Source organism: Mytilus californianus, unplaced genomic scaffold, assembly GCF_021869535.1.
Source record: "Mytilus californianus isolate M0D057914Y unplaced genomic scaffold, xbMytCali1.0.p SCAF_3, whole genome shotgun sequence".
Classification (NCBI taxonomy): Eukaryota; Metazoa; Mollusca; class Bivalvia; order Mytilida; family Mytilidae; genus Mytilus; species Mytilus californianus.
In genome coordinates, this window is record NW_026262679.1 from 29,306,733 (window position 1) to 29,331,329 (window position 24,597).

The 24,597-nt window shown below is 32.6% G+C and overlaps 2 protein-coding genes across 7 annotated transcripts in view; both read right to left on the minus strand.

Moving 5' to 3' along the window:
* The window catches only part of LOC127734318 (uncharacterized), a 125,074-nt gene extending 115,962 nt beyond the window's left edge, over positions 1-9,112 (minus strand). For 5 of the 6 annotated variants that reach the window (XM_052244152.1, XM_052244148.1, XM_052244150.1 and 2 more), the window contains exons 1-3: positions 9,002-9,112; positions 4,443-4,517; positions 2,393-2,613 (exon numbers count right to left, since the gene is read on the minus strand). In XM_052244152.1, coding sequence (XP_052100112.1) covers positions 2,393-2,613; positions 4,443-4,477 — 256 coding nt within the window. In that variant the 5' untranslated portion in view covers positions 4,478-4,517; positions 9,002-9,112. The remainder of the gene's footprint in view (positions 1-2,392; positions 2,614-4,442; positions 4,518-9,001) is intronic. The other variant, XM_052244149.1, reaches the window with a different exon arrangement.
* Positions 9,113-15,446: 6,334 nt separating this feature from the next.
* LOC127734320 (transient receptor potential cation channel subfamily M member 2-like) overlaps positions 15,447-24,597 on the minus strand; it is a 101,648-nt gene continuing 92,497 nt past the window's right edge. Inside the window, exons 23-25 of the mRNA XM_052244154.1 lie at positions 22,528-22,658; positions 16,243-16,305; positions 15,447-15,763 (exon numbers count right to left, since the gene is read on the minus strand). Coding sequence (XP_052100114.1) covers positions 15,648-15,763; positions 16,243-16,305; positions 22,528-22,658 — 310 coding nt within the window. The 3' untranslated portion in view covers positions 15,447-15,647. The remainder of the gene's footprint in view (positions 15,764-16,242; positions 16,306-22,527; positions 22,659-24,597) is intronic.

The following is a 24,597-nucleotide window of genomic DNA, read 5'->3' on the forward strand; positions in this document are numbered from 1 at the left end:
TGTGACAGTAAAATGGTGGATGTCATGCGAATCCCCAATGATAGATAATGCTTTCTTATCGCAATTAAAAATTATTCTTTGATACAATATGTATTTTTGTATTGATTAAGGTACTATAGGCTGAATATATAATTTTGCTACTTTAAATGCGGAAATTTGTGTTTAACTACGTGAACCGACTATATAGAACTACCGAGTCATGTAACTTATCCAAACCATTTCAAATGGAATGCATTTTCAACAGAAGTAACCAAACATAATGCTAGACTAAGTACAAACAAAAACGTATAATGATAATATGATTGATATATATATCTTTTTGCTCTTTTTTTAAAAAAAAAAAAGGTATTGCAAAAAGTTTAATGACTGTGTGGATCGTAATAGATCCAACGGAATATACTTTGTTAACCAGACAGTAAGTGGTAGGTTTAAAAATACATTATGGCGTCAATTTTTCCATTCTGAACTTTCCATTTGTATGTGGCAACATTTAATTAAGTAACACTTTCATGAATAAATATTTAGTCTAAAAATTAGCCAACAAAGTTAGATGCACATATTTTGTAATTCCCCCAGCGTGATTTCAAATACTTGCTTATGTGTCATCGTAAAACACCGTACTGTGGTAAAAATGATTTGATGTATTGATTAGCATATGTTTAGGATTCCATAGAGGTAGATCTGTTCTAGAACTATATGACAGATTCTTCTGACAGTTCAAAAGATAGATTAAAACTGATTCCAACTGTAACACTTTCTTCTAAGCTGTGATACTATGGTTAATTGACCACCCTCTTTAATAAGTTTAAAATTGTCTAACCCTTTAACTATATCATCTAATCTAAATGCTTCTTAGTATCTGCAATAAAAACATATGCTGGGAAAAGATATCACTTCACTTTTTCTGAACCATGGTATCTTGATCTCCTTCCATAGTAAAATTACTTTCTTAGATGTCAAATATTACTAATCATAGCTATCGAATCTACATTATTTAGTTGTTATGTTCCAATAAGCATCTAAAATAAAAGCATGTGTTGGAAAGGATTTTATAACACTTTAATTTCTTAGACATAGTATTTGACCCCCCCCCCCCCCCCCTCTTAGAAGCAAGCGTTTCAGATAATTTATCTACCTTTAACTGCCACTGGTGAGTCTTAAGTAGACGAAACGCCAGTGTGGCGTACAACATTATAAGCCTAATATCTTTGAGGATAGGCTTTTTAAGCAAAAATACTCAAAATGTATGAGGAATTTAAAACATGTAATGTTGGAAAAGAATTCATAACACTTTTTCTAAACCATTTTATTTTCATCCTTTACAATGAAAAATAATTCATCTACCCATATAAACTCCATTATCTAGACCAAGTTATAATCGGGAATAAGTAAGAAATGTTCGAATATATATCACACTGACCAATGGTATGTTGATCTTACTTCCATGGAAAATTGATTCCCCTCCCCATATTTAGGCCAATAATTGTACTTTACTTTTGACATTCTACCAATACTTAGTAAAAAAAGGGCGATTTAATTTTCAATAGGTTTGTTCAAAATACTATCGGAAAATTTGACCCGGGGTTCAATTCTCAGTATTATATTTTGACAAAATTTTTAATTCAAAAAGAGGAAAGACAAGTTTCGACTGAATTAGTTTCACTCGCAGGACCAAACAAAATTTTATTATGAAACTGTTAAAACCTGTTGAAATATGAACACTTAAGAATCTTAATGATAAACATTAAATATTTTACAAAATATTTACGCATATAAAGTCAAAATTTTATTCTGCAAAATACATTGTTGTTGAATACAGATTTGATCAAATATCGCATGCCATGTATGTACGTAAAGAAACCCTTGTAACAACGCCGTATGTAGCCCGTAGTAAGGCAGAACGTACATTTTGCATATATTATTAATTTTTCCACGTCCTGAATTTACCATTGGAAATCGAAAAAAAAACAACTGGTACAACCAATTAGTCATTACAAAAAATCTTTTCCAAGATGTTCCAGGAGTTATTTAAAGCATTTTTTTTTTATATCAAACAACTTTTGAGACCAAAGTAAATAACATTTGGCTTGAATTTAAGTTACATCTATAATACAATAACTTTAACGTTATTTATTTAAAGTCAGAGCTTGTTGGATAAACAAAATTAAAAGAACTATAAGGATTAAACACGTGTTCACGGACTTATTTGATTTTACACAAACCTTTATTTTATTCGTTGTCGGTGAATTGGTTCGGTTTTCGTATCAATGATCTCTAATATAAAATACCTTTAATCTTCGATGAGTATTTCGCTAAAAATTATTAAAATAGAAGAATATAATTGACTATGGATGATATATAATAAATCAATGAAAACACTTATTTTCCATACTTTTGACTCCTTGTATCGATTGCAAAAGTCCAGATGTAAAAGCTGTTGTATTCCATGGTTTTGGAACATAACTCTCCGAGTCACCGACTACTGCTAATACGAGACCTGGTAAGCAGCTGTGTTCATCAGCTGCTAAAGATCGTTGAAGATTACATAAAATCTGACTTAAATCTTCACTATGTATGGTCGATTCTTTGACATGTATTTCCTTTTTTCTAATCCTAAAATGAAAACAGGAAACCTCATTTCGTTATCAAAAATAGAGTTCCTAAATATTTAAAATTATTTTTTGGGTTAAATTTCTTGAATATAGTATCTTAAAAAGGTTTGTTGAGTTGCATTCATTGCTATTTGGAAACATGACTTGCTTATATGTAAACTTTATCTTAATTAATTAATCGACCTGGTTCAGTCTGGGACATGGTTTATTTATTTGAAACTTGGTTTTGAAGTAGCTTTAAGTAACTGCAAGTATTCTTAGATCGGAACTTTTTGTCTGTCGTCTATCTGTTATTTGTTTTGCTGCTTAGAATCGGTTAAATATGTCAAGCCATTTGCAACAGATTTTTTCATTCAGTTTTATAGATTTTGTGTTGATAGACCAAGTTTAGAGGCAGGATTAGCTCTCAGAAACATTTTTTGAACCCGCCACATACTTTGTGTGTCTGTACCAGGCCAGTTACATGTTATCCAGTGGTTGTGGTTGGTTGCTGTTTGTCATAAAAGAGTAGGTTCACAATGGGTCGCTATAGAAGACACAATATGATGTCATAATGACGTTATAGACGGATGTTGATCACCATTTTTTTTTGTTAGCGAGTGTATCTAACCCATATTCCTCCTTTTATAACAGTTTTATGTTGATCGAAGGACATATATGATTGGTGATTGCTTTACGCTGCATCAGCACAAAAGTCTATATCGCACCTTAGAAAGAAATTCGTTGTATGTCTTACAAAGGCCTCAAACAGGAAACCTTGCTAAAACTGGTTAAATGTCATACTTTTGAAGTTGTTAATTTGTTAACGAACTGCAGACGGAGAAAAGGGGTTTAAAATCACATTATAAATCGTTAATATTGGTTTTTTACTTATGATATTACAAAATTCGATTTTAAGGGCAAAATTACGGGGTCGTGCTAAAATGAGAAACGAAAAGAAAACGCAATGAACGAAATTAATCAAAACCAAACCAAACATCAAGTTTACTAGCCTAAACTAAGCTAACGGCCATGCGGTGATCCAATTTTGCCACATCTTTGTCATTTTGTCTTTGATGGATATTTGTCTCATTGGAAATCATATCATATCTTCTTCAGCTTTTTGTCCCCCGTGCGACGCGTTGCGGGGGACATATAAATACCGTACATCCGTCCATCTGTTCGTCCAGTCTTTTAGTGCTCTCACATGTACAATGCTTGCCAGGTTTATATCAGAAATGTCTTGGACAAATTTGAAATACCGTGGCGATCAATTATTTTTAAAAGAGTTATGCACCTTGGAAATAACAATTATATGCACAATTATATTGCTAGCGCTCACATGTGAACATTTCTTACCAGATTTTTATCAAATGTATGTCAAAGGTTAATATCAGCAATTCTCGGACAAGTTCAAAAATCAGTTTCGATCAAATATTTCTAAAAGAGTTATGCCCCTTGAATATATTAATTATATGGAAAATTGCATTGTAAGCGCTCTCGTGTGTACAATTTTTGCCATGCAGATTTTGATCGAATTTATATCAAAAGTGTATATTAGCAATGTCTCGGACAAGTTCGAAAATCAGTACCGATCAAATATTTTTATGCCCCTTGGAAATATCAATTATATTGGAAATTGCATTGTTTTTGCTCTCAAGCCTTCATTTCTCTAAGATATTTGTAAAAAGTTTTAAAGAAAGAAAAAAAAGAAGTTTTTTTTTTTTTATTGCCCTTGGATGGATAAAATATTTACAACGCAGGGGATATTGGAACTCTGTTCTTTTTTAGATATTGCTGCATGTCTTCTTTGTCGGCATTACTGGTGTTTTTGCGACACGTAAAATTTACCTTAAGCTTGTGGTTGGCAACTTATTGCCACTCATTGCTGATGTAAATCGGTACAACTAGTACTACTGTTGGTGCCTGTAAATACAGAATTTCTATAACTACAACAGGTAGATAAACAATCAACAGACATGTACACATGATTATAAACAAACTAATCTTCAAAAGTTATCTCCACTGATGTAGACGAAGATGTCGTATCTTTGAATGGAATTCTCATTTATCTAATTCTTTTTGCTGACGATACCGTTTTATTTGGAAAATCGCCGACTGTTCTGCAACACTTATTTGATAAACTTTTACTTTACTGCAATGAATGGAATATCGAGGTAAACATTGATAAAACCAAAGTAGTGGTATTTAGAAATGGATTTAGACCAGTAGACACTCATTTTTTCTATGATAACAATGGACTGAAAGTTGTTAATTTTTTATATGTGTACCTTGGTATATTATTACACTACAACGGAAAGTTTTTACAAACTCAAAAACGTTTAGCACAACAAGGATCTAGAGCCATGTCATTTCTAATGAACTCTCTTAAACAATTTTTTGTTACTCCAGAAGAACAGTATGGTTGGATCCGTCTTAGGCTATGCATCACAAATATGGGGTTTCCATCGTGCTTAAGATATCAAACTTATCCATAACCGTTTTTGTAGATTTGTGTTAAAATTGGGTAGAAATGTACCAACATGTTTTTTATATGGCGAACTTGGCCATTTACCTCTTTTTATTAGAAAACAGAAAATATTGAAATATTGGTTACATGTTATTACAAATAAACCAAAGTTGTATACGATGCGTATAAACTCTTGTATGACAATGCTATCAATGGTTATGTTAACTGGGCTTTAAATATACGTGTTTCTTATATGATCTTGGGTTAAATTATGTATTACTGAAAAATTATTACACCAGGGTTTTCGATATCACAAACTAGTCAAAACATTTACTAAATTTTATCATCGGTATAAGGACATCATTCGTAAATATAGCTCAACATGCAGACTTCTTATACGTTCAGGTATTTCACATCCAATTTTTTATGGAAATATTCTTTATAAAGCACAAAAATGTCAGTATTCACCTCTGAAGCTAACAAAACCTTTAAATAGACTTATTAAGAAGGGATATAGTTACGATACTGTTGTCAGGTCATTAAAGATTGCATATTTTGGCGTTAATATTGATTCACTTATAGGGTCTTTGCATCGGCACTTAACACATTTATTTAAAAACCAGTTGTTGGCATGACACGGGTTATGTTCTTCTCATATATGTTATGATGGTATGATACTAAACCCCTAACGGGAAGGATTGTGCCTGATATTCATATGATGAAGACATAATCTTTCAATCAGTTTAATTGAAGTCTGGAGCTGGCATGTCAGTTAACTGCTAGTAGTCTGTTGTTATTTATGTATTATTGTCATTTTGTTTATTTTCTTTGGTTACATCTTCTGACATCAGACTCGGACTTCTCTTGAACTGAATTTTAATGTGCGTATTGTTATGCGTTTACTTTTCTACATTGGCTAGAGGTATAGGGGGAGGGTTGAGATCTCATAAACATGTTTAACCCCGCCGCATTTTTGCGCCTGTCCCAAGTCAGGAGCCTCTAGCCTTTGTCAGTCTTGTATTATTTTTAATTTTAGTTTCTTGTGTACAATTTGGAGTTTAGTATGGCGTTCATTATCACTGAACTAGTATATATATTTGTTTAGGGGCCAGCTGAAGGACGCCTCCGGGTGCGGGAATTTCTCGCTGCATTGAAGACCTGTTGGTGACCTTCTGCTGTTGTCTGTTCTATGGTCGGGTTGTTGTCTCTTTGACACATTCCCCATTTCCATTCTCAATTTTATTATATCAAGATTCTAGCACAATTTGTATATATGATATTAAAACTCGCATTAAAGATCAATACTTGTAGAATTGGCCAACAATTGTTTAAGAATGTGGTAAACTGTCTTTCGATAATTATAGTAGATTTAAATTAACTTTTTGTATTGAAAAATATCTTACTTATAACAATAATGTGTATCTGTTAACAAAGTTACGTAGTGGAACATTAAAGTTAAATATTGAAGTTGGTCGTTATAATAATAGTCCGAGAGAAAATCATTTATGTGAATGCTGTAAAATGTGTGTTATTGAAGATGAATACCATTTTGTTCTTGTTTGTTCAGATTAAAGATCTGTACGAACATAATTTTTACCAAAGTATTATTGTTCTTGGTCTCATAACCACAAACTTTTGTATATACTACAAGCGTCTAGTGAGTCTCTTACTATCAAATTATGTAACTATGTAAAAACTGTATGAAATATTCGTTCTCATTTAGTCTCATAATTTTTCATGTCATAATATTATACTAGTGTTCTCTGCTGTCTATCAATGTTTTATATTATGTAATATATGTTGTTAAATTTGCCATAGCATGTCTATGCTTTTGCAATAAAGATTCATTTATTCATTCGTTCATTCAATAAGATGGAGGTGTATTATTGAAGACCTTTTGAGTCTGATTTACACGAGGTTGTTTGTCTCTGATTTCAACATTTAAAAATCCTAAACTAGTTAATTAAATTTCTTTTACGCTTGTTTTGACTTTTTGTCAGGTATTCGGAATCCTCTTGTTTTATCCATAAAGTGCCAATTAAAAATTTGCACGCTAACCCCTACTTTATCTTTTCGTAATTTTATTAGCCAACTCTTTGTGATTTTTGTCATAGTTTTTGAAAGAAAAAAGGTGCCAATGTTAAATGTATGAAAAATCTAGAGAGAATCATTTCCAGCCAAACTTTCAATGGCTGATATCTCGAAAACAAGCTAGGACACGGACTCTTCATTTTTTCTGTTTTATGAGTTCCGTTATTTATATACTATCAATTTATAACAGTCTTTTAAACGGCCGCTTGTTATTTTAAAACAGAATATCTTTCAATCGACGTCATTTGAACTTTTGTGGATAATTGCCTCGTTGCCAATCATATCACATCTCCTAATCTAATTAAAATAATAGTAATAAAATGTTAAAAATGATTGTTCAATGGCCATTTAATTGTATTTCAAATGAGGGTCAATGTTAATTATGTTCCATAGTGTCAGTCAACACTAAATTCCCTCATCTATATTCTACGTTAATATTGACAGAGACATGTATATAGAATAAGGAAATGTGGTATGATTGCCAATGAGATAACTATTCAACAGAGTCCAAAGCTCTCAATAATGGGCAAAGTCCGTATATATATAGTATGGTACTATATATGTCTCTTATTGCACTAGTAAATATAAATACAAACAAAATAAAAAAAAAAAAGAACGATGTAATCAAGAGTATTCTGCAGAATAGATGAAACCACATTATCCTCATAAATCTGACAAACTTGCTTAATTTAAAATTACAAACCGAGTCTTAAACTTGAATCCCAAACTGTCACTTAAACTCAAATCCATCAGTTAGTACGCTTTATCGCGAATCTTTAATATTCTAATTAAAAATTATCATAACCTGTACGAAGCTGCAAGTGCTATGTTGTCAAGGACGTCTTCCGATGTATCAAGACAATTGATTGTGAAAGAATAAGTAGTGGTGGTCAAGTATTGCGACCCATTCTTGCTAAATCGGATTGTTTAGGCAATGAAGTGCAATTCAACTTCAAAATCAGCGAACAAATTTCGTTGTTTTATCAAAGGCAGGATAAATCTGAGGAAAAAAACTAGTTTTACTGCGCACTTATAGATAAAGCGAAAATTGCAGTACTTTTTAAGAATACACAACAGCATAACAGTTACTGTATTTTATTTACCAATCACGGCACCCAGGATGATCAGAATAATTGCAATCATAATTTTAATTGACATGTAATCAAGGACCCATCTTGCAGAATTTTGTATGAGGCACAGAAACAATTACGGAAAATTAATAAATGAGTTTCACCAGCAGCAGCCTTTTTTTTAAGTCAAGGGATTTTTTAAATCACAATTTTGTTATGTTTGGTTTACAGATAAACCGCCAAGTTCCCATTCCTCGTTTGTTGAATTTATATATGAACTTGCCATATAGGAAATAACTGTTTCAAATTGCACAAATATGACAGCTATATGATATCCTTTAGTATCTTTCGCCTCTCTTCTGTGCAAGTAGATTTTACACTATACAAAGCTTAGTTGATACAGGCTTTTTGTTGACTCCGTATCACAAACACTTGCGAAACAAGCAGCCATAAAACTTTAACTATCAATATATTAATTACAAGATTAGTAATACTCGAGTTATGAACATGTGCTTAATTGGATAGTCAATGGAAATGTATGTACTAATAAATCAAGTGCTCCGGCACAGCCCCTCGCTCTAAATGTTATGGTATATTCCCTTCCATGACAGTAACTTTTAATCTTGTTTTTACCCGTGACTTGAGAGTAAATTAACGTACCAGTACTCAATCTAACTGACGGAAACAAAATACAAAATAACTATTTTGCCTGCAGTTAAGAAATTTTCAACATCGATATTTTTGTCAATAATTAAAAACTATGTTTAAAATATACTTACTTACAAGAACTGTACTGCAGACATTTGTAATACTCGTTTTTTAAATTTGAATTTGTTTTGATTTAATGATTATTCTACAAAGGACTTTCTTTTATCGGTTCATAAGATTTCAATAGATTGTATATGTCACTGTATACAATAAGACAAGAGTTTAAATGGAAAATCAAAATTTCAGTTTAAATCAGCCATTGATTAATTAAACGGGCTATACAAACATGCAAGTGCAATCAATAGACGTGTTAGGAAAGTAAATACGATTTTGACGCTGATGTCTAATACCAATACCACTACAGGCTATTGTGGGGACCATTCCAAAAAGTCCAGACAATCATTCATTATAGTTACCTGTATGGGTTTGTTTGATAATGCTGAGATGACTTTTATACAATTAAATAATAACAATTTATTCCGCAATACACCGAGGAGGATCCAGCAAAACAACACGATCATTATTAATATTATTATCATATAAAATTGCATTGTTTCATAGAAGGGATCGAATAAGTTTAAGATCATTGTTCCCCCATTTCTTACTATGTTGTTGAACGACAAGGAAAATCTGCAAAGTGATCAAAATAAATAAATAAAAAAAATCACTGCAATCAAATCACATCCGAATTCTATTTTTTACTCTACATCAATCTTTGTTCAAAATGTTCGTTTATTTGAAAAAATTTTAAGATATACTTTTCATGTCGGGGCCTTTCATAGCTTTTATGCAGGATGGGTTTTGCTCCTTGTTGGGGGGCATACGGTGACCTATAGTTGCAAACATTTACGTCATTTGGTCTCTGGTAGATAGTTGTCTTCTTTGGCAATCATACCACATCTCCTTATTTTATATAATTTTCTATGATAGAGAAATGTGTAGCTTAAAATTCTAGTGAAAAAAAAACTAGAAATTTGTGTACTTGACAATTAAAAAAAAATAAAAGCATGAAACAAAAACCACGATTTAATTGAGATACTGTTGAAAGTGGCGTTAAACTTTTCATATGGAGACGTTGATTTTATTATCTTTGGGTCTGAAGGATATTTTGAAAATGGAATGTTCATTTTCACCTCTTGCAAAGCCTGCTAAATTATATGTCGGGCATTTTTTTTTTTTCCCGATTTCCTTCATTTTGTTTTGCGTAATATTCACTATACTCTCCGCTTTCTAAATTGGACGGTATATAGTGATGGGTGGATGGGTCCATCCGTCCGTTCTTTCGTCCTTCTGTCCATTTATTGCATTCATCTCCAGATAGTAGTAGACAATACGAATCACATACGGCTCGTGGAAAGTGGTTTTCTTGAACATTAAAACGATGCGCAGCAAGACAACTTTCTTCCAAGAATTGGCACGAACTTGGAATTCGATTTTCCTCCAAACTGAGTTAATTTATGTGATAAGATTTATGCAAACCTCTCACGAATTGTTACGCCATAGTAGGAGACACCAAATAAGACAAAACCGTAAAGGGAAAAACAGAAAATGCAAAAAACTAAATAGAAGAAATTTAGAAAGTCAAGTTTATGTCGAACACGCCATCAGATGTTTAAAAACATTTAGGGTTGTCGGAAGTTTGTGGAGATATCCAATCAAATTGTTGAATTGTGTACTGGACTTATGGAGAGGCAAACTGAGTTATTTGACTATTAAACATATTCTACTTATGTCATTTAATGTATATATTTGAACTTGTGGCCGTAAAATCCGCCATTCCCATTTTTGACCCTTACATATATTTTTTAAGTTTTGTTTTGCACTCCAAAATTAAACAAATGCAAATGAATGTATGAAGATCTACGTAAGGCCAATGCACGTCTTAAAAAAATGGAGTCCACGTTAACCGTTCGCTTCATATTGTATCAAACACACCACAAAGCTAAACTATACTACGCCGGGATACTTTTCAATGCAATTGTATTTTGAGAAAGTCCTCACTTAAATCTTGTATCGGTATTGGTATTTAACATCAGCGCAGTATTTAAACCCCTTTCCTAACAAGTCTAATAGTCGTTTGATTGTATTAATTCAATATTTGTCTAACCCTCTACTGCGACGCTGTTGTCAAATAATAGTATTACGTGTGCAAACAGAATACAATTGATACCGAAAGATGAACGAAAATATACAAATTTGAAAAGAAAAATTCTTGTTGTTGAGCATAGAAAACAAATCTGAAACATCTAGGCTTAAGACACATTGTATATATGTTTGTGTAATCATAACCTACGTTTTTGACAATTGTTTGCGAACAAAAGAAGATATGGGTATAATTCAATGAGACAGCAACTCAACAACACTAGTTTAAGACATCTTGAGGCCAATTTACGACAAATATTTACATAAATATATTTGTGTGTATAATGTTTCAAGCTCTAAGACTTGATCGCCACGAGATTAAACAAGTTGCGAATGACGCATTCCGTTACATTTGGAAGATATCAGCTGGTATTGCAACGTTTATTTAGAGACAAGTTTTCTAAGTAAACATTACATTTAATGATCGTTTATTTTTTCTGCTCCTACATGTAACTGAAGTTAATATGTAGTTGTATCACATCTAAATGAAAGAGACCTGAATTCATTTCTATATTTTTTCAGTGACACAAGCAGCAATGAGACGTGTACTTTTTTCCAATTAGGATCCAATGTAGAGATGTGTTTTAAGTTACTGGTCGATCATAATCATCCCAGTAAAAGCATGTCAACGCTAGTCCTTTCCTAGTCGGTTCAGAAATCGCTTTTTTCGGTTACATGTTCGTTTACATGTGTGGACACAGGTCAGTGTTGATTTAAAATTTAAAATTTCAACTTTTATACTGTGGATGATATAACTATTATAGTAATTATAGCAATAATTTGGAGATATAATCCCTATAGTTGTTTCTCTTCTGAGCAGCACTAACAAGCATCTGTTTTAATCTAGGGATTAATCAAAATGACTATTCAGTATGGTGTTCCCCACCTCAGTATCATGGTGAAAGCCATGGTGGATTTCGAATTGGCACACAAATTTAAAATAAGTATAAGGTCACTATAGTATTACTTATTCAAAATTTGGTTTAAATGTTTGAGACGGTCTATGTAAAGGGCTATTTGTATGTATTTCCAATATGGTTCTAAGACCCACCTTGACGCCGACTTTGATTTTTAGATAGGCACCAAAGCTCGCAGCAGACCACTCCTAGTGTATTTTTGCATGATTTGGTATAAATGTTTGAGACAGTTTCTGTGACGATTTGGATCGACACAGTAACATAAGTGAAGGGTCATTTTTGGATCATTCATAATAATTCCATTTCAATATGCCAAGCGATTCCACAGAATATCAATTTCAGGCAATCACAATACATGTTTAGACCTAGCAGTCATTTGAATATACGATCAACAACAAAACCTTGCATTTGTAAATTATCTTCAAATTTGGTTTCAATTGATAAAAGTAGTTCTACAGGTGTAGATTGAAACGTAGAAGTTTGACGATGCCGATGGATGCAAAGTGATGACAATTAAAACTTTATCTCACACGTTCCTTTGGTATATATATATGCGGTAAATAATTATACTGATCCTGTGTAATTTGAGTTGTATCTTTGAACAATTTGTTCTGTTTGTCTCCCAAGACCTGGTTGACAATTATATGTAAAAGAAAGTTTTACTAAACTTAGCTTGAGTATAATGAAACATGTGTATTATCTGTTTACAGATGTAAAAGATAATGTATAATATTCAACTGGTATCAGTGCAAAGAACCTTAACACTACTTTATGGGAGAGTGCTCAATCCAGTGATATACTTGGTAATAGTGACCATAACCTGAATTGGTAAATGCACGGTTTCTTACAAAACTGCACGGCGGACAATTCAAAACGCCTGTCCATTACCACTTTTATATGTACAACCCATATGTAATTGTGGTGACACATTTATTACGAAGCTATAGTACCAGTAGTCATACACAAATCATAGGAAATAAAAAAAAATGAATGCTTACAATACCCCTCTGATTGACACTTAAACAGACTTCCATCTCTCCATCATAAAACAGGTGAACCAACTTAGTTAGTAAACGTATTATAATTTTAAAAGAAGGACTTCATCCTGATAAAAAAAATGTTTTAGTTTTATAGCTACAGTATTGGTTTTACCTAAAATATAAGTTTCACGCAGAGTGTTTGATCAGCATAATATAAGAGCTAGAGCTCTACACAAAACGATACTTTATAAAAATAAGAAGATGTGGTATGATTACTAATGAGACAATCCTCCACAAGAGACCAAATGACGCAGAAATTAACATCTACTAGAAAAAACCCGCGCGAGCGTGGGTTGAAGACTACTTGAAATGTTTATGGTGATACACAGCTTGGGTTAGTGTTTCTCAAACTGTTGCATTATGTTGATAGTTTTGATTAGTTTGTCAGTTCTTTTTCCATAGGAGTTTGAATGTCTAATTAGTAGCTTCTGTCTCGGTGTTACACAGGTGTTCCTAGAACGGAGGAAATAACTCAGAGAAGAAGTAGACAACCTAGAACACTGATGATTAAAAAATTTCTCAGTGGTGCTAGTTTGTAGTATTTTTTTTAATTTTTATTTCGAAAGGTGCGTGTCATGTTCCGTCTCTGTGTGATACGGGTACTCCAAGAACGGAGGAAATAACTAAAAGAAGACAATCTAGAACTCTCTGATGATTTAAAACATTTCTTCAGTGGTGCGAGTTTGTAGTATTTTTTTTTCGAGTGGTGCGAGTTCTGTCTCTGTGTGACACGGATGCTCCGAGAAAAGAGGAATTTACTATGAGAAGAAGAAAACAATATAATGATTAAACACATTTCTTCGAGTTAGTTATATTTCTTTTTTTTTTTTGGAGTGTAGCGAGTTTGATAAAGTGATGCAAGTTGTTATAATTAGTGAGAGTGTTTGAGTTGGGCGAGTTGGCCTTGGTCCGAGTTGTCATAAATTCAAGACAAATTGAATACAAAACCATATCCGCCTGCTTACAAAACATAGACAGTAAGGAACCAGCTACGGAACTTTATTTTGGGTTTAATTAATTAAGCTACGCTAATTAAATCAATTACTATATGAAGTTATAAAGTACATTACATACATTAACTATTTATTATTATATAATACTTCAGACGATCATCGGCTTGGACAAACCGGCTAAAAATTTGGTCTCCAAATTTAATAGTATAGATAGGTCACCGTACGGCCTTCAACAATGAACAAAGCCCATACCGCATAGTCAGCTATAAAAGGCCAAGAAATGACAAATGTAAAACAATTCAAACGGGAAAACAAACGGCCTAATTAATGTACATAATAGTGAACGAAAAACAAATATGTTACCTACATTAACATATGCTGTATCAAAATATATTTTTGGGTGAAGCTCTTAGTTATATTTTAACATTAATGACAATATTTTAAATTAGTCTATCGTATGAAGTTTAATTTGAAGCCCTACATGTAATACCAATTTTTAAGACAGCATTCAAAAATTTAAATAATGATGTCTCGCAGATTTCTGTCTTTTGAACATCTGAAGGATGTTATTTTGTAGATTTATTATGAGTTTTAATTTTCGAAATCAAGGGGCCGTACATTGAAACTTATCATAAAATCACCTTTAGTTATAGGATAATCCAATTTCACTCTCTCTTCAGCTTTTTAATAAATAACACATGAAAATACTAAAAAAATAAATTCCTTTCAGTGAACTTATTGACAACTTGGCAAGTCCACTTTCAAGAAATGGCTGCTAGTGTATATTAAACCCTCCATGAAACAAAAAGACAATGGATTAAGTTTTCACTGTTCAAATACAGGTAGAAGATAACAACACGAGAATAAAAAGAAACTCAATTCCTAAAAGGTTACAACAATGCGAATGCAGCGTCTCTTATGTCTGATAACTTCCATATTGAATAGAATATGTGTGCATATAAACCCTAATAAATAAAAATATATGTTTGAATTGTTAATTGTGTAATTCTACATCACAGAAAATAACAAGCCACTAATTACTTAAAAACTCACGCATATTTCACGGAGGGTTTAAAAAACAAAACGTATCCTAAAACAGGCAAAATGCTGTTCAAATATAACACATACACTCACAAGGATTATCTAAAGCATACTCATAAGGGTCTGGACGAGATATACGGACAAGAGACAAGTTAAGACACTTAAAATATACATAGACAAATGAAAAAAAGTGAAATAATTTAGCAAAATCTTTTAAAAAAACCAAGGATAGGGTTAAGCACTGAAAGGTGTGGTAGCTTATAGCTGAATCGTATGTGGAACAGTAACGGTGTTTTATAGATCACATGACTGCAATCAATAATTATGAACTTTCGAAACATAGGTATTATATAAGTGTAAGTATTCGAGGAAGACACCCACCAAACAAAAAATGCTACTCTTGGAATCAAAGAAACAAATCAATAAATAGAATAGAAATTTACAAAGAAACTTTGATAATATAATAGTATAAAATAAAAGTAAAACCTAATTATATAGTGAACTGTCATACTATAAGTATATTCAATTATATCTTTGCAAATAATGGCTATATACTATAAGAATATTCAAAAATATCATTTGAAAAGCAAATGTCTAATCTACATTTTTGATTTATATTAAACGTCAGTCTGAATATTTCGAATTCATTGTTATTTCACTATAAAGACGGATGGTGGCGTACTTTTCTTGTAACGTCCCTAATGTTTCAGGTTTGAATGAACAAGCATCAATACATTTTCCTGAAAAAAAGAAAACATTTCAATGATCAGAAAACGAATGTACTTTTATCAGATTTTTAATATGAAAGAACAGAAAAGTAGAGAAGTATTTTTATTAACTGTTGTTTATCAGTTTATACACACACATACTCTGTTTAATATGGAAGTTATCACACATAAGAGACACTGCATTCACATTGTTTTAATAAGTATCATGACAACAACCGGTTAAAAAAATATATTGGAGAAATGTCAACAATGGTAAATGATAACAACAACAGGAAAACACACATCAACAAAAATCACACGAAATCATATGGAGATCATTTCACAGATTTCAACAAAAACTAAGTTATATGATCGATACAAGTAAATTATTATTTTGTTTACAAAACCGAACTCGAAGTTTAAGTTTCTCCAACGTGCACCTTTGCTTTGGTAACATATTTAAACACACAATGCCTAAAACAGTATATAACTAATTTTAGTTTTGGACATACTTAATACATTTTCCTGCTCTTGAGGGGTATTATTTCCTGTTTTACCGTTCTGTCGTATTCTATCTGAAATAAGATAAAAAGTAAAATAACAAAAATAAACAGCTGCGCCATGAGCGCATGATACGCCCGTCGTCTTGTGTGTGAATTTTTATGCAATAAGCATAAATAGTTTCTGACATACGGCGTGACATGCGAAAACCCCCCTTTTTTTTTTACAAAAAACTCATTATCTCTAAAATAAAATTTTGAATCAAAACCAAAAAGTATACAGATCTTTAGATAAATATAACTAAGAAGTGTGTAAAATTTTAAGCAATAATCATAAATCGTTTTTTGAGATACGGCGCGACATGTGAAAACCCCCCTTTTAAAAAAAAAATCAATATCTCAAAAATAAAATTTTGAATCAAAACCAAAAAGTATACAGATCTTTAGATTAATATAACTAAGAAGTGTGTAAAATTTTAAGCAATAATCATAAATCGTTTTTGAGATACGGCGCGACATGTGAAAAACCCCTCCCCCTTTTTTTACAAAATACTCAATAACTCAAAAATAAAATTTTGAATCATCACCAAAAAGTATACAGATCTTAAGGTTAATATAACTAAGAAGTGTGTAAAGTTTTAAGCAATAATCATAAACTGTTTTTGAGATACGGCGCGACATGTGAAAAACCCCTCCCCCTTTATTAACAAAATACTCAATATCTCTAAAATAAAATTTTGAATCATCACCAAAAAGTATACAGATCTTGAGGTTAATATAACTAAGAAGTGTGTAAAGTTTTAAGCAATAATCATAAATTGTTTTTGAGATACGGCGCGACATGTGAAAAAAAAACACACACCTGTTTTAGTTACGAAGTCCCGTAACTCAAAAAGTTTTAATCTTATTTTCACCAAAAAATATACAGATCGTTTGACCATCATAAGAAACAACTATGTTAAGTTTCATGAAATTTGGATAAGTCATTCTCAAGTTACGGTGCGACATGTTTACGCAGGACAGACAGACGGACAGACAGACAGACGGACAGACAGACGGACAGATAGACGGACGGACGCCGGACATTTGTATACCATAATACGTCCCGTCAAAAATTTGACAGGCGTTTAAAAACGAACTTCAAGGAAAATTCAAAATGGAAAACCCCTTAACAAATGGCAAAATCAAAAGCTCAAACGAATCAAACGAATGGAAAACAACTGTCATATTCCTGACTTTGTACAGGCGTTTTGTGAAACGACCTATTCTAGAGGAGGCGTGCATCAGATGTGGATACTAAAAAAATCCAAAGATCTTCTAGAGTACATACAATCTAAGACTTGTTCGTCTTGCAATAGTTTTAAAACATTTGACTGTTCTTCTCTTTACACAAGTATTCCCCGTTCCAAAATAAAATACAAATTCAAAGAGTTGGTCCTGATTTGTTCCATAAAAAGAATGACCAACGTTAATACAAATATCTTGTCATAGGGAGGGATAATTCATTCTTTGTAAAAATCACTCTGATTCAAACAAAAAATCTCAGAAACTGACATTATCAAGATGCTTGATTTCTTGATTGACAACATATTTGTTACGTTTGGAGGACGTGTGTTTTCAACAAACAATCGGCATTCCCATAGGAACCAACTGTGCCCCTCTACTTGCCGACTTGTCCTTTTATTCATATAAGGCAGACTTCATACAACAACTTCTAACGAAGAAAGAAAATAAGTTAGCAGTATCGTTTAACTTTACTTTTCGCTATAAAGATGATGTTCTCTCACTGAATAATTCAAAATTTTGTGACTGTTGAACGCATCTATCCCATCGAACTTGAGATAAAAGATACAACAGATTCAGTTAAGTGTGCCCAAATCTTAACATTGATAATGAGGTTGGTTGAAAAACTTTCCCACAAAAGAAATGATTTCAGCCCCCCAATTGTGAACTTTTATTTCTATATACACAGATTTAGTAACATTCCAGCATCGCCATATATATAGATATTTCATTACTTGTATTTCCTATCATGATTTCCTTGATAGAGGGTTGCTGCTCACAAGGAAGCTATTAAACCAAGAGTTCCAAGCGGTTAAGTTGAAATCATCCCTTCGTACGTTTTACGGACGCCATAACGAGTTGGTTGACCGTCATGAAATATCTGTTTCACAGATGATAGCGGATATGTTTCTGATGTCTAAGCTACAATCCCGTCCCCTTTTCCCGAATGTCACCTACCGATCGCGAACTAGACTTATTACTGGGTTTGTACTTAAATGAGCTACACGACGGGTGCCACATGAGGAGCTGGATCTGTTTACCCTTCCGGAGTACCTGAGAACACACCCAGCTTTTAGTGGGGTTCGTGTTGCTCAATCTTTAGTTTTTGTGTACTACTGTTTGTCTGTTGGTCTTATTCTTTTTTAGTCATAACGTTGTCACATTTATTTTCGATTTATGAGTTTGAGTGGCCCTCTGAAATCTTTCGCCTCTCTTCTTAATTAGAAAATGGTGAATTAAACCTGGTTTTATTAACCTCTCACTTGTATGATAGTGGCGTAAAATATTTTTATATTGACAACAATGTGTGAGCAAAACAAGCAGACATAAGAGGTAAAAATGTCAAAAATTGGGGTACAGAAATCAACATTGTGCTATAATCGTAATATCTATAAAAACAAACAACTATGACAACATAGAAAAACAAAATGCTATGTAGACACTATATTTACAAAGCACATAAGCAAATAGGAAAGACAAGAATACAAAAAAAAAATGATAATAGCACAATAACACAATGGCGAGATGTATCAATAAATACTGAGCCACGCCAAAAGGATATTACCAAAAATGGAGTAAACAGTGAAGGTAAAAAAATATACAAAGACAAATTTAAAGAGCACTATAATACAAAGTTAAGATGATAAACAACGTCATTACCTAAAATCTATACTTCAAGACCAGCATGTATTATTTGTGAAGTTGACACTAAATATTTATCAACAAGAGTTTGGTATCTTCTGATGAACGTTTTCAGAAAACGGATGAAATGTTCTTTGACATAACATTGGTTCATCCACTTTCTACTAAGATATTGGTGACGTTTTATAAAGTCTGATTAGCAGCTGCAAGCTCTAGAATACAGAATATGTTGGAAATGTTTATTCCATATGCTTGTGAAGTTTGTATATTGCTGCTAAGGTGGGGAAAGTTATAATTTCAAAATTAAAATCGTCTCGTTTCTCATAGATTCTGGTACTGAGATGACAGCTCATGTCAAATTCGAGGTATATGTCTAAAATTGAGACAGAAGAAGCCGTGTCTGTTGTTTCTTTTATTTATAGTTCTGGAGGATATATTAATGGAAACCAACCAGAAAGGTTTGAATTGTTAATGGAAAGAACATCATCAATATATCTGAATGTGAAATTAAATTATCTGGCCTCTTTGATCTTCTTGTTTTTGATAATTGTCTGAACGAACTTTGACTCATATCAAAATAAGAAAAGTTCGACAAGGAGATGTGCAAAGATCGTTCTCATAGGGATGCCGACAATTTGTTGAAACGGTTTACATCCAAATTCAACAAACATGTCGTCAATAAGAAACTCCAGCATACTGATTACCAAGTTTCCTTACGATCGATGTATCGTGTTTAACCTTTTTTTAACTATTAACAAAATATGTCGTATATTATCTCAAAGTAATAAATTTATAGCGTATGCTACCATTTATATATGAAAAGAATATTTCTTTTAGACGATTTTTCAATTTCACAAGGAATGGTGGTTTAAAGGGTTGAAAAAGCAAAGGTTTTGAATGAATTAATTTCAAGGAAAGATCGAGATTTAAAATTATCCAGAAGTTTTTTTTTAGAATCCACGTATAGGTTAATACCACTACGCACCTACAGCTTCATAGTATTTCTAAAGACCTTCTTTCACAGCGGACATAATTTTTGTTAATATAATGGGTAATTCCTTTGTAGAACATGCAGATGAGCCGGCAGTGTATTATTGTTTTTACGGAATTTTGTGAATTTTTGTTCAATGTAAAGTAATCAAATACTTCATTTGAATTTCTTGGACAATAACATAATAAAAATGTTTCAAGTCATCAGGAGAAATTCAATGATCAACTGGGACATGATGTGTTGTTCGATTATTGTTTTAAATTTTTCACCGTGATATTCTTACTTTGTTTTAACAAAAATACATTTATGTTTTTTTTAAGAATAGAAAAATGTGTAAATCTTTAGATGATGCATTGTTTTGCATTATCATATGTGACCAATTCGTAGTTAGCAAAGCTACATCAGATATATTAAGTTCTATTGTGTAGTCGTCATTTATTTGTCAAATGTGACATTAATGGTATCGTTGAATTGTTAATATGTGTTTGGGGATAATAAAATATATAAAACATGTCGGTTGATTAATTAATTGCTGCTTGCTAAATGTTCAGTAGCTATAATGTGGTGCCTGTTCAAAATGAGAACAACTTAATAATATCTTATAGATGAGGTATGCAAACTGGACCAACTGGTGTGAAAAGCAGGACATTATTATTGCCTCAAGCTGATTAAGGAAGCTGTACAAATTACAATGCAACAGTTATTTAGTCGCCCGATCTGAAGCCTTGTCATTCAGGCACCCACATTATAGCGAAATTTTGCATTTTAGATATCACTTAAAACTTAAAATTGATGAAACTCAGAGACCAACTGCATATCTGGATATTGTTCTGTACATATTGACACAGAAAGACGACTTTTAACTACTAGGATCTATCAAAGAAATTCCCCTGAATCATTTTTTAAGACGCGACAAGATTTGCAGTCATGTATTAAAAAATATTGACTTGTAATTACTTTGCATGTAAGATATCAAAATTGCATACCTAAAATGATATAAAAGTAACGAATCTGAATGAATTGAATTCGGAGCTTTCAAATATACATCCTGTTGTCAGCTAAACAAACTGTTTCCCCGCATCCCTTTTAGAAATTTTAAAAATAATTAACAGAAACCCGAAAACTTGTAGGCATTTAACGTTGCTATAGTTTTGGTCTTTCGTTGTATTCAAATGTAAAGAGAAATATTTCTTATATTATATTAATTATTTATGATAATATTGATCGACATTTTATTCGTCACACATCGCTGATCTTCTAAACTTCCAATCTGGACGGAAATGGCATCGTTGATGTTCGAACATACGTTTGTTTAATATTAGTATATGAGACAGGTGATAGGTTTAAACATTGATATCTTAAGTAAAAACTATCTTATAACAACGATACAATAAAGGCATTTTTCATAAATAGTTTTTTTACTACAATAACAAACATTTTCTAGTAGAAATTTTCGATTTTCAATACAAACAATACTAGAACGCATCCATCTCTGCTGAATTTTTCGAGGGGATTGAAAGAACCTTAACATTCTGACGATTTAAAAAGATATGGGTGCTCCACATAAAAATAGACTTATTCACGGACGGAAAATCTCCCATCTTTGAGATGAAAACATTCAGTATCGAAATGGCCATTATCCAATGCGAATTTATTTCCAAACTTGCATATATAACGGTCATTAGTCTTTCTCATATATTGACTTACATCTTGAAATGGCATTGTGGGTCGATTCCGAACAAAACTTTATGACAGAAGGGTTGATTTCAGCTTCCCAAGTGTGAACGTTCAATGTCTATGTAGCAACATTTAAGGAGCGAAGTATATGAAGTACATATCACCCAGTTGATGCGATATTTCTGAGCTTGCTTTTCCTATCATGATTTCCTAGAAAAAGGATTGCTGCTCACAGGGAAGCTATTAAACCGTGAGTTCCAAGAAGTGAAGTTAAAGTCATCCCTTCGAAAATTTTACAGTCGCCACCACGAGTTGTTTGACCGTTATGGAATATCTGTTTCACAGATGACGACTCATATCTTCCAATCGTCATAATCGCAATCCCGTCCTCCTGTTCACCGATTTTGACCTACCGAATTAGACTTATCACCGGATTTGTGCTTACATGAGCAAAACGACGGATGCCACATGTGGCGTAGGATCTGCTAACCATTCCGGAGCACCTTAAATCACTCCCGGTTTTGTAGGGGTTTGTGGTACTCCGTCTTAATATTTTATGTTCTGTTTTGTATGCTGTTGTTTGTCTTTTGGTCTTTTGTCTTTTTTTCATGGCGTTATTAGTTTATTTCGACTTATGAGTTGGAATTCCCTTTAGTTGAATAATACTGTACTAGTCTTTTATAAATCATTATACATAGACTTACTACAAAAATTGAACACATGTCCAAACACATTGAAAGGCACAGGATATCTTGTACTATAGTCTGTGATGATTGCATATCTCCCATACTTCCATAATCTGTCAGAATTATTTTGCACCTCCTCGAATCGATAACTAAAAATATTAACAACCATATATTATGTATAGAACCACAAACTAAAAGTATGGCTCAAAGTGACAGTTACACACCAAAATAAAATAACAATCATATTATATTAGTTGATTCTAGTGGTGGGTAAATGAAATTTTGATAAGTGAACAGTATTTTTTTGCAGTTTTAAAAGCATTAGCATTTCTCATTTTAATGAAGGTTATCTGGTCCTGCACTTTCAGTCACGGTTCATTGACTTTGAATGTTTTGCATAGTTTAAATGTTTAAAAAGTAAAATCACAAAAATACCGAACTCCGAGGAAAATTCAGAACGGAAAGTCCCTAATCAAATGGCAAAGTCAAAAGCTCAAAAACATCAAACGAATGGATAACAACTATCATGTTCCTGACTTTGTACAGGCATTTTCTTATGTAGAATTAATATAGCCATTGCCATTACAATTTCAACATTTGCATTATACTATCAAAATTACAAAAAGGCAAATATTGCCATTACAATCAACATTGCATTTTTAATGAAATAAAACTATAGATAGACAAGAAATATTTCCGTGTGAACAGTTTATTAAAAACAATTAATGTGACTTGTAATACTAGTATGGAATTTTGGGTCATCAACGCTCTTCAGCTTCGTGTTAATTTTGTCTTTTTTATCTTTTTTGATTTGATCGTCACTGATTAGTCTTTCGTAGATAAAGCGCGCGTCTGGCGTACAAAAGGTTTCTCCTGTTGTCTAATAATGATGAGTTTTTTATAGGCAGAGCAGCAATACTTTTACATGATTTACAAACTACATAATCAATTCTGTTATTTTTTTTTAGTAGAGTTTCAACATAATGAGATTTACACATTTTTTTTAGTGAAATACTTTTAAAATCTGAATAAAATATAAAAATTAAAATAATGAAACGTGAAAATAAAATAAGTGCCATTCGAAATTTATTATATTTATTCACACTATTTATCAATTGATTTTTATAATAACTTCTTTCTGAAAATTCTGGATACCGTTTGCTTATTGTACCACTACTTGACCGAATTAGCCAGCCCCCAAGATCTGGAAGGATGTAAAAGCAAAATAAAGATGAAAAGACATGCTCATCCCAATATCTACGAGATCATCGAAGTACTCCAGAAGACCAAATTGCAAGCAATATTAGATATAAAAAATGCAACTATACAGGAGAAATTCGTCCAACAGAAAGATGCCGATACAGAGTAATTGGTACAAGACTTCAGCTACTAAAAGACAGATACTGACAATGTTTACCAAATGTTACAGATGGGTGCGGTCCTAACCTGTACAAAAATTAATTTGGAGCAGACTTGTTGACTGCTTTCTAAGTTAACTTGAGAAATTTTAAGCAGACAAGCAAATTAACTTCGTCGTTGGTAGACCAGACCTACGGTCTGCTTTTTTAGGACTGCTTCAGACCTATTGACAGGTCTGCTCCAGACCAGACCTTTGGACAAGTCTGATTTTGACCAGTCCTGAGGACAGGTCTGCCCTAGACCAGACCTGTGAACAGGTCTGCTTCTGACCAGACCTGTGGATAGGTCTACTCCTGACCAGACCTGTGGACAGATCTGCTACTGACCAGACCTGTAGACAGGTCTGCTACTGACCAGACCTATGGACAAGTCTGCTATTGACCAGACCTTAGGACAGGTCTGCTTATGACAGATTACCGTGTTTAAGACTTTTCATATCAGACTTGAGCTTTAAATATGTTACAATAATCGCATTGTTATTTTTCCCAGTAGGCGTATATAGCAAACCTCTTAGACGCTAACGATATTATACGCATTAAAAAAATCTATTTCGTTTCATATTCTTATATAATTATAAACATTAAACAATGGCTATAAAATCACATACAGCTTTCATCAAAGAAATGAAAGGGTTTTTTTGCGTGAACCCCTGAGGGTTCACACACATAT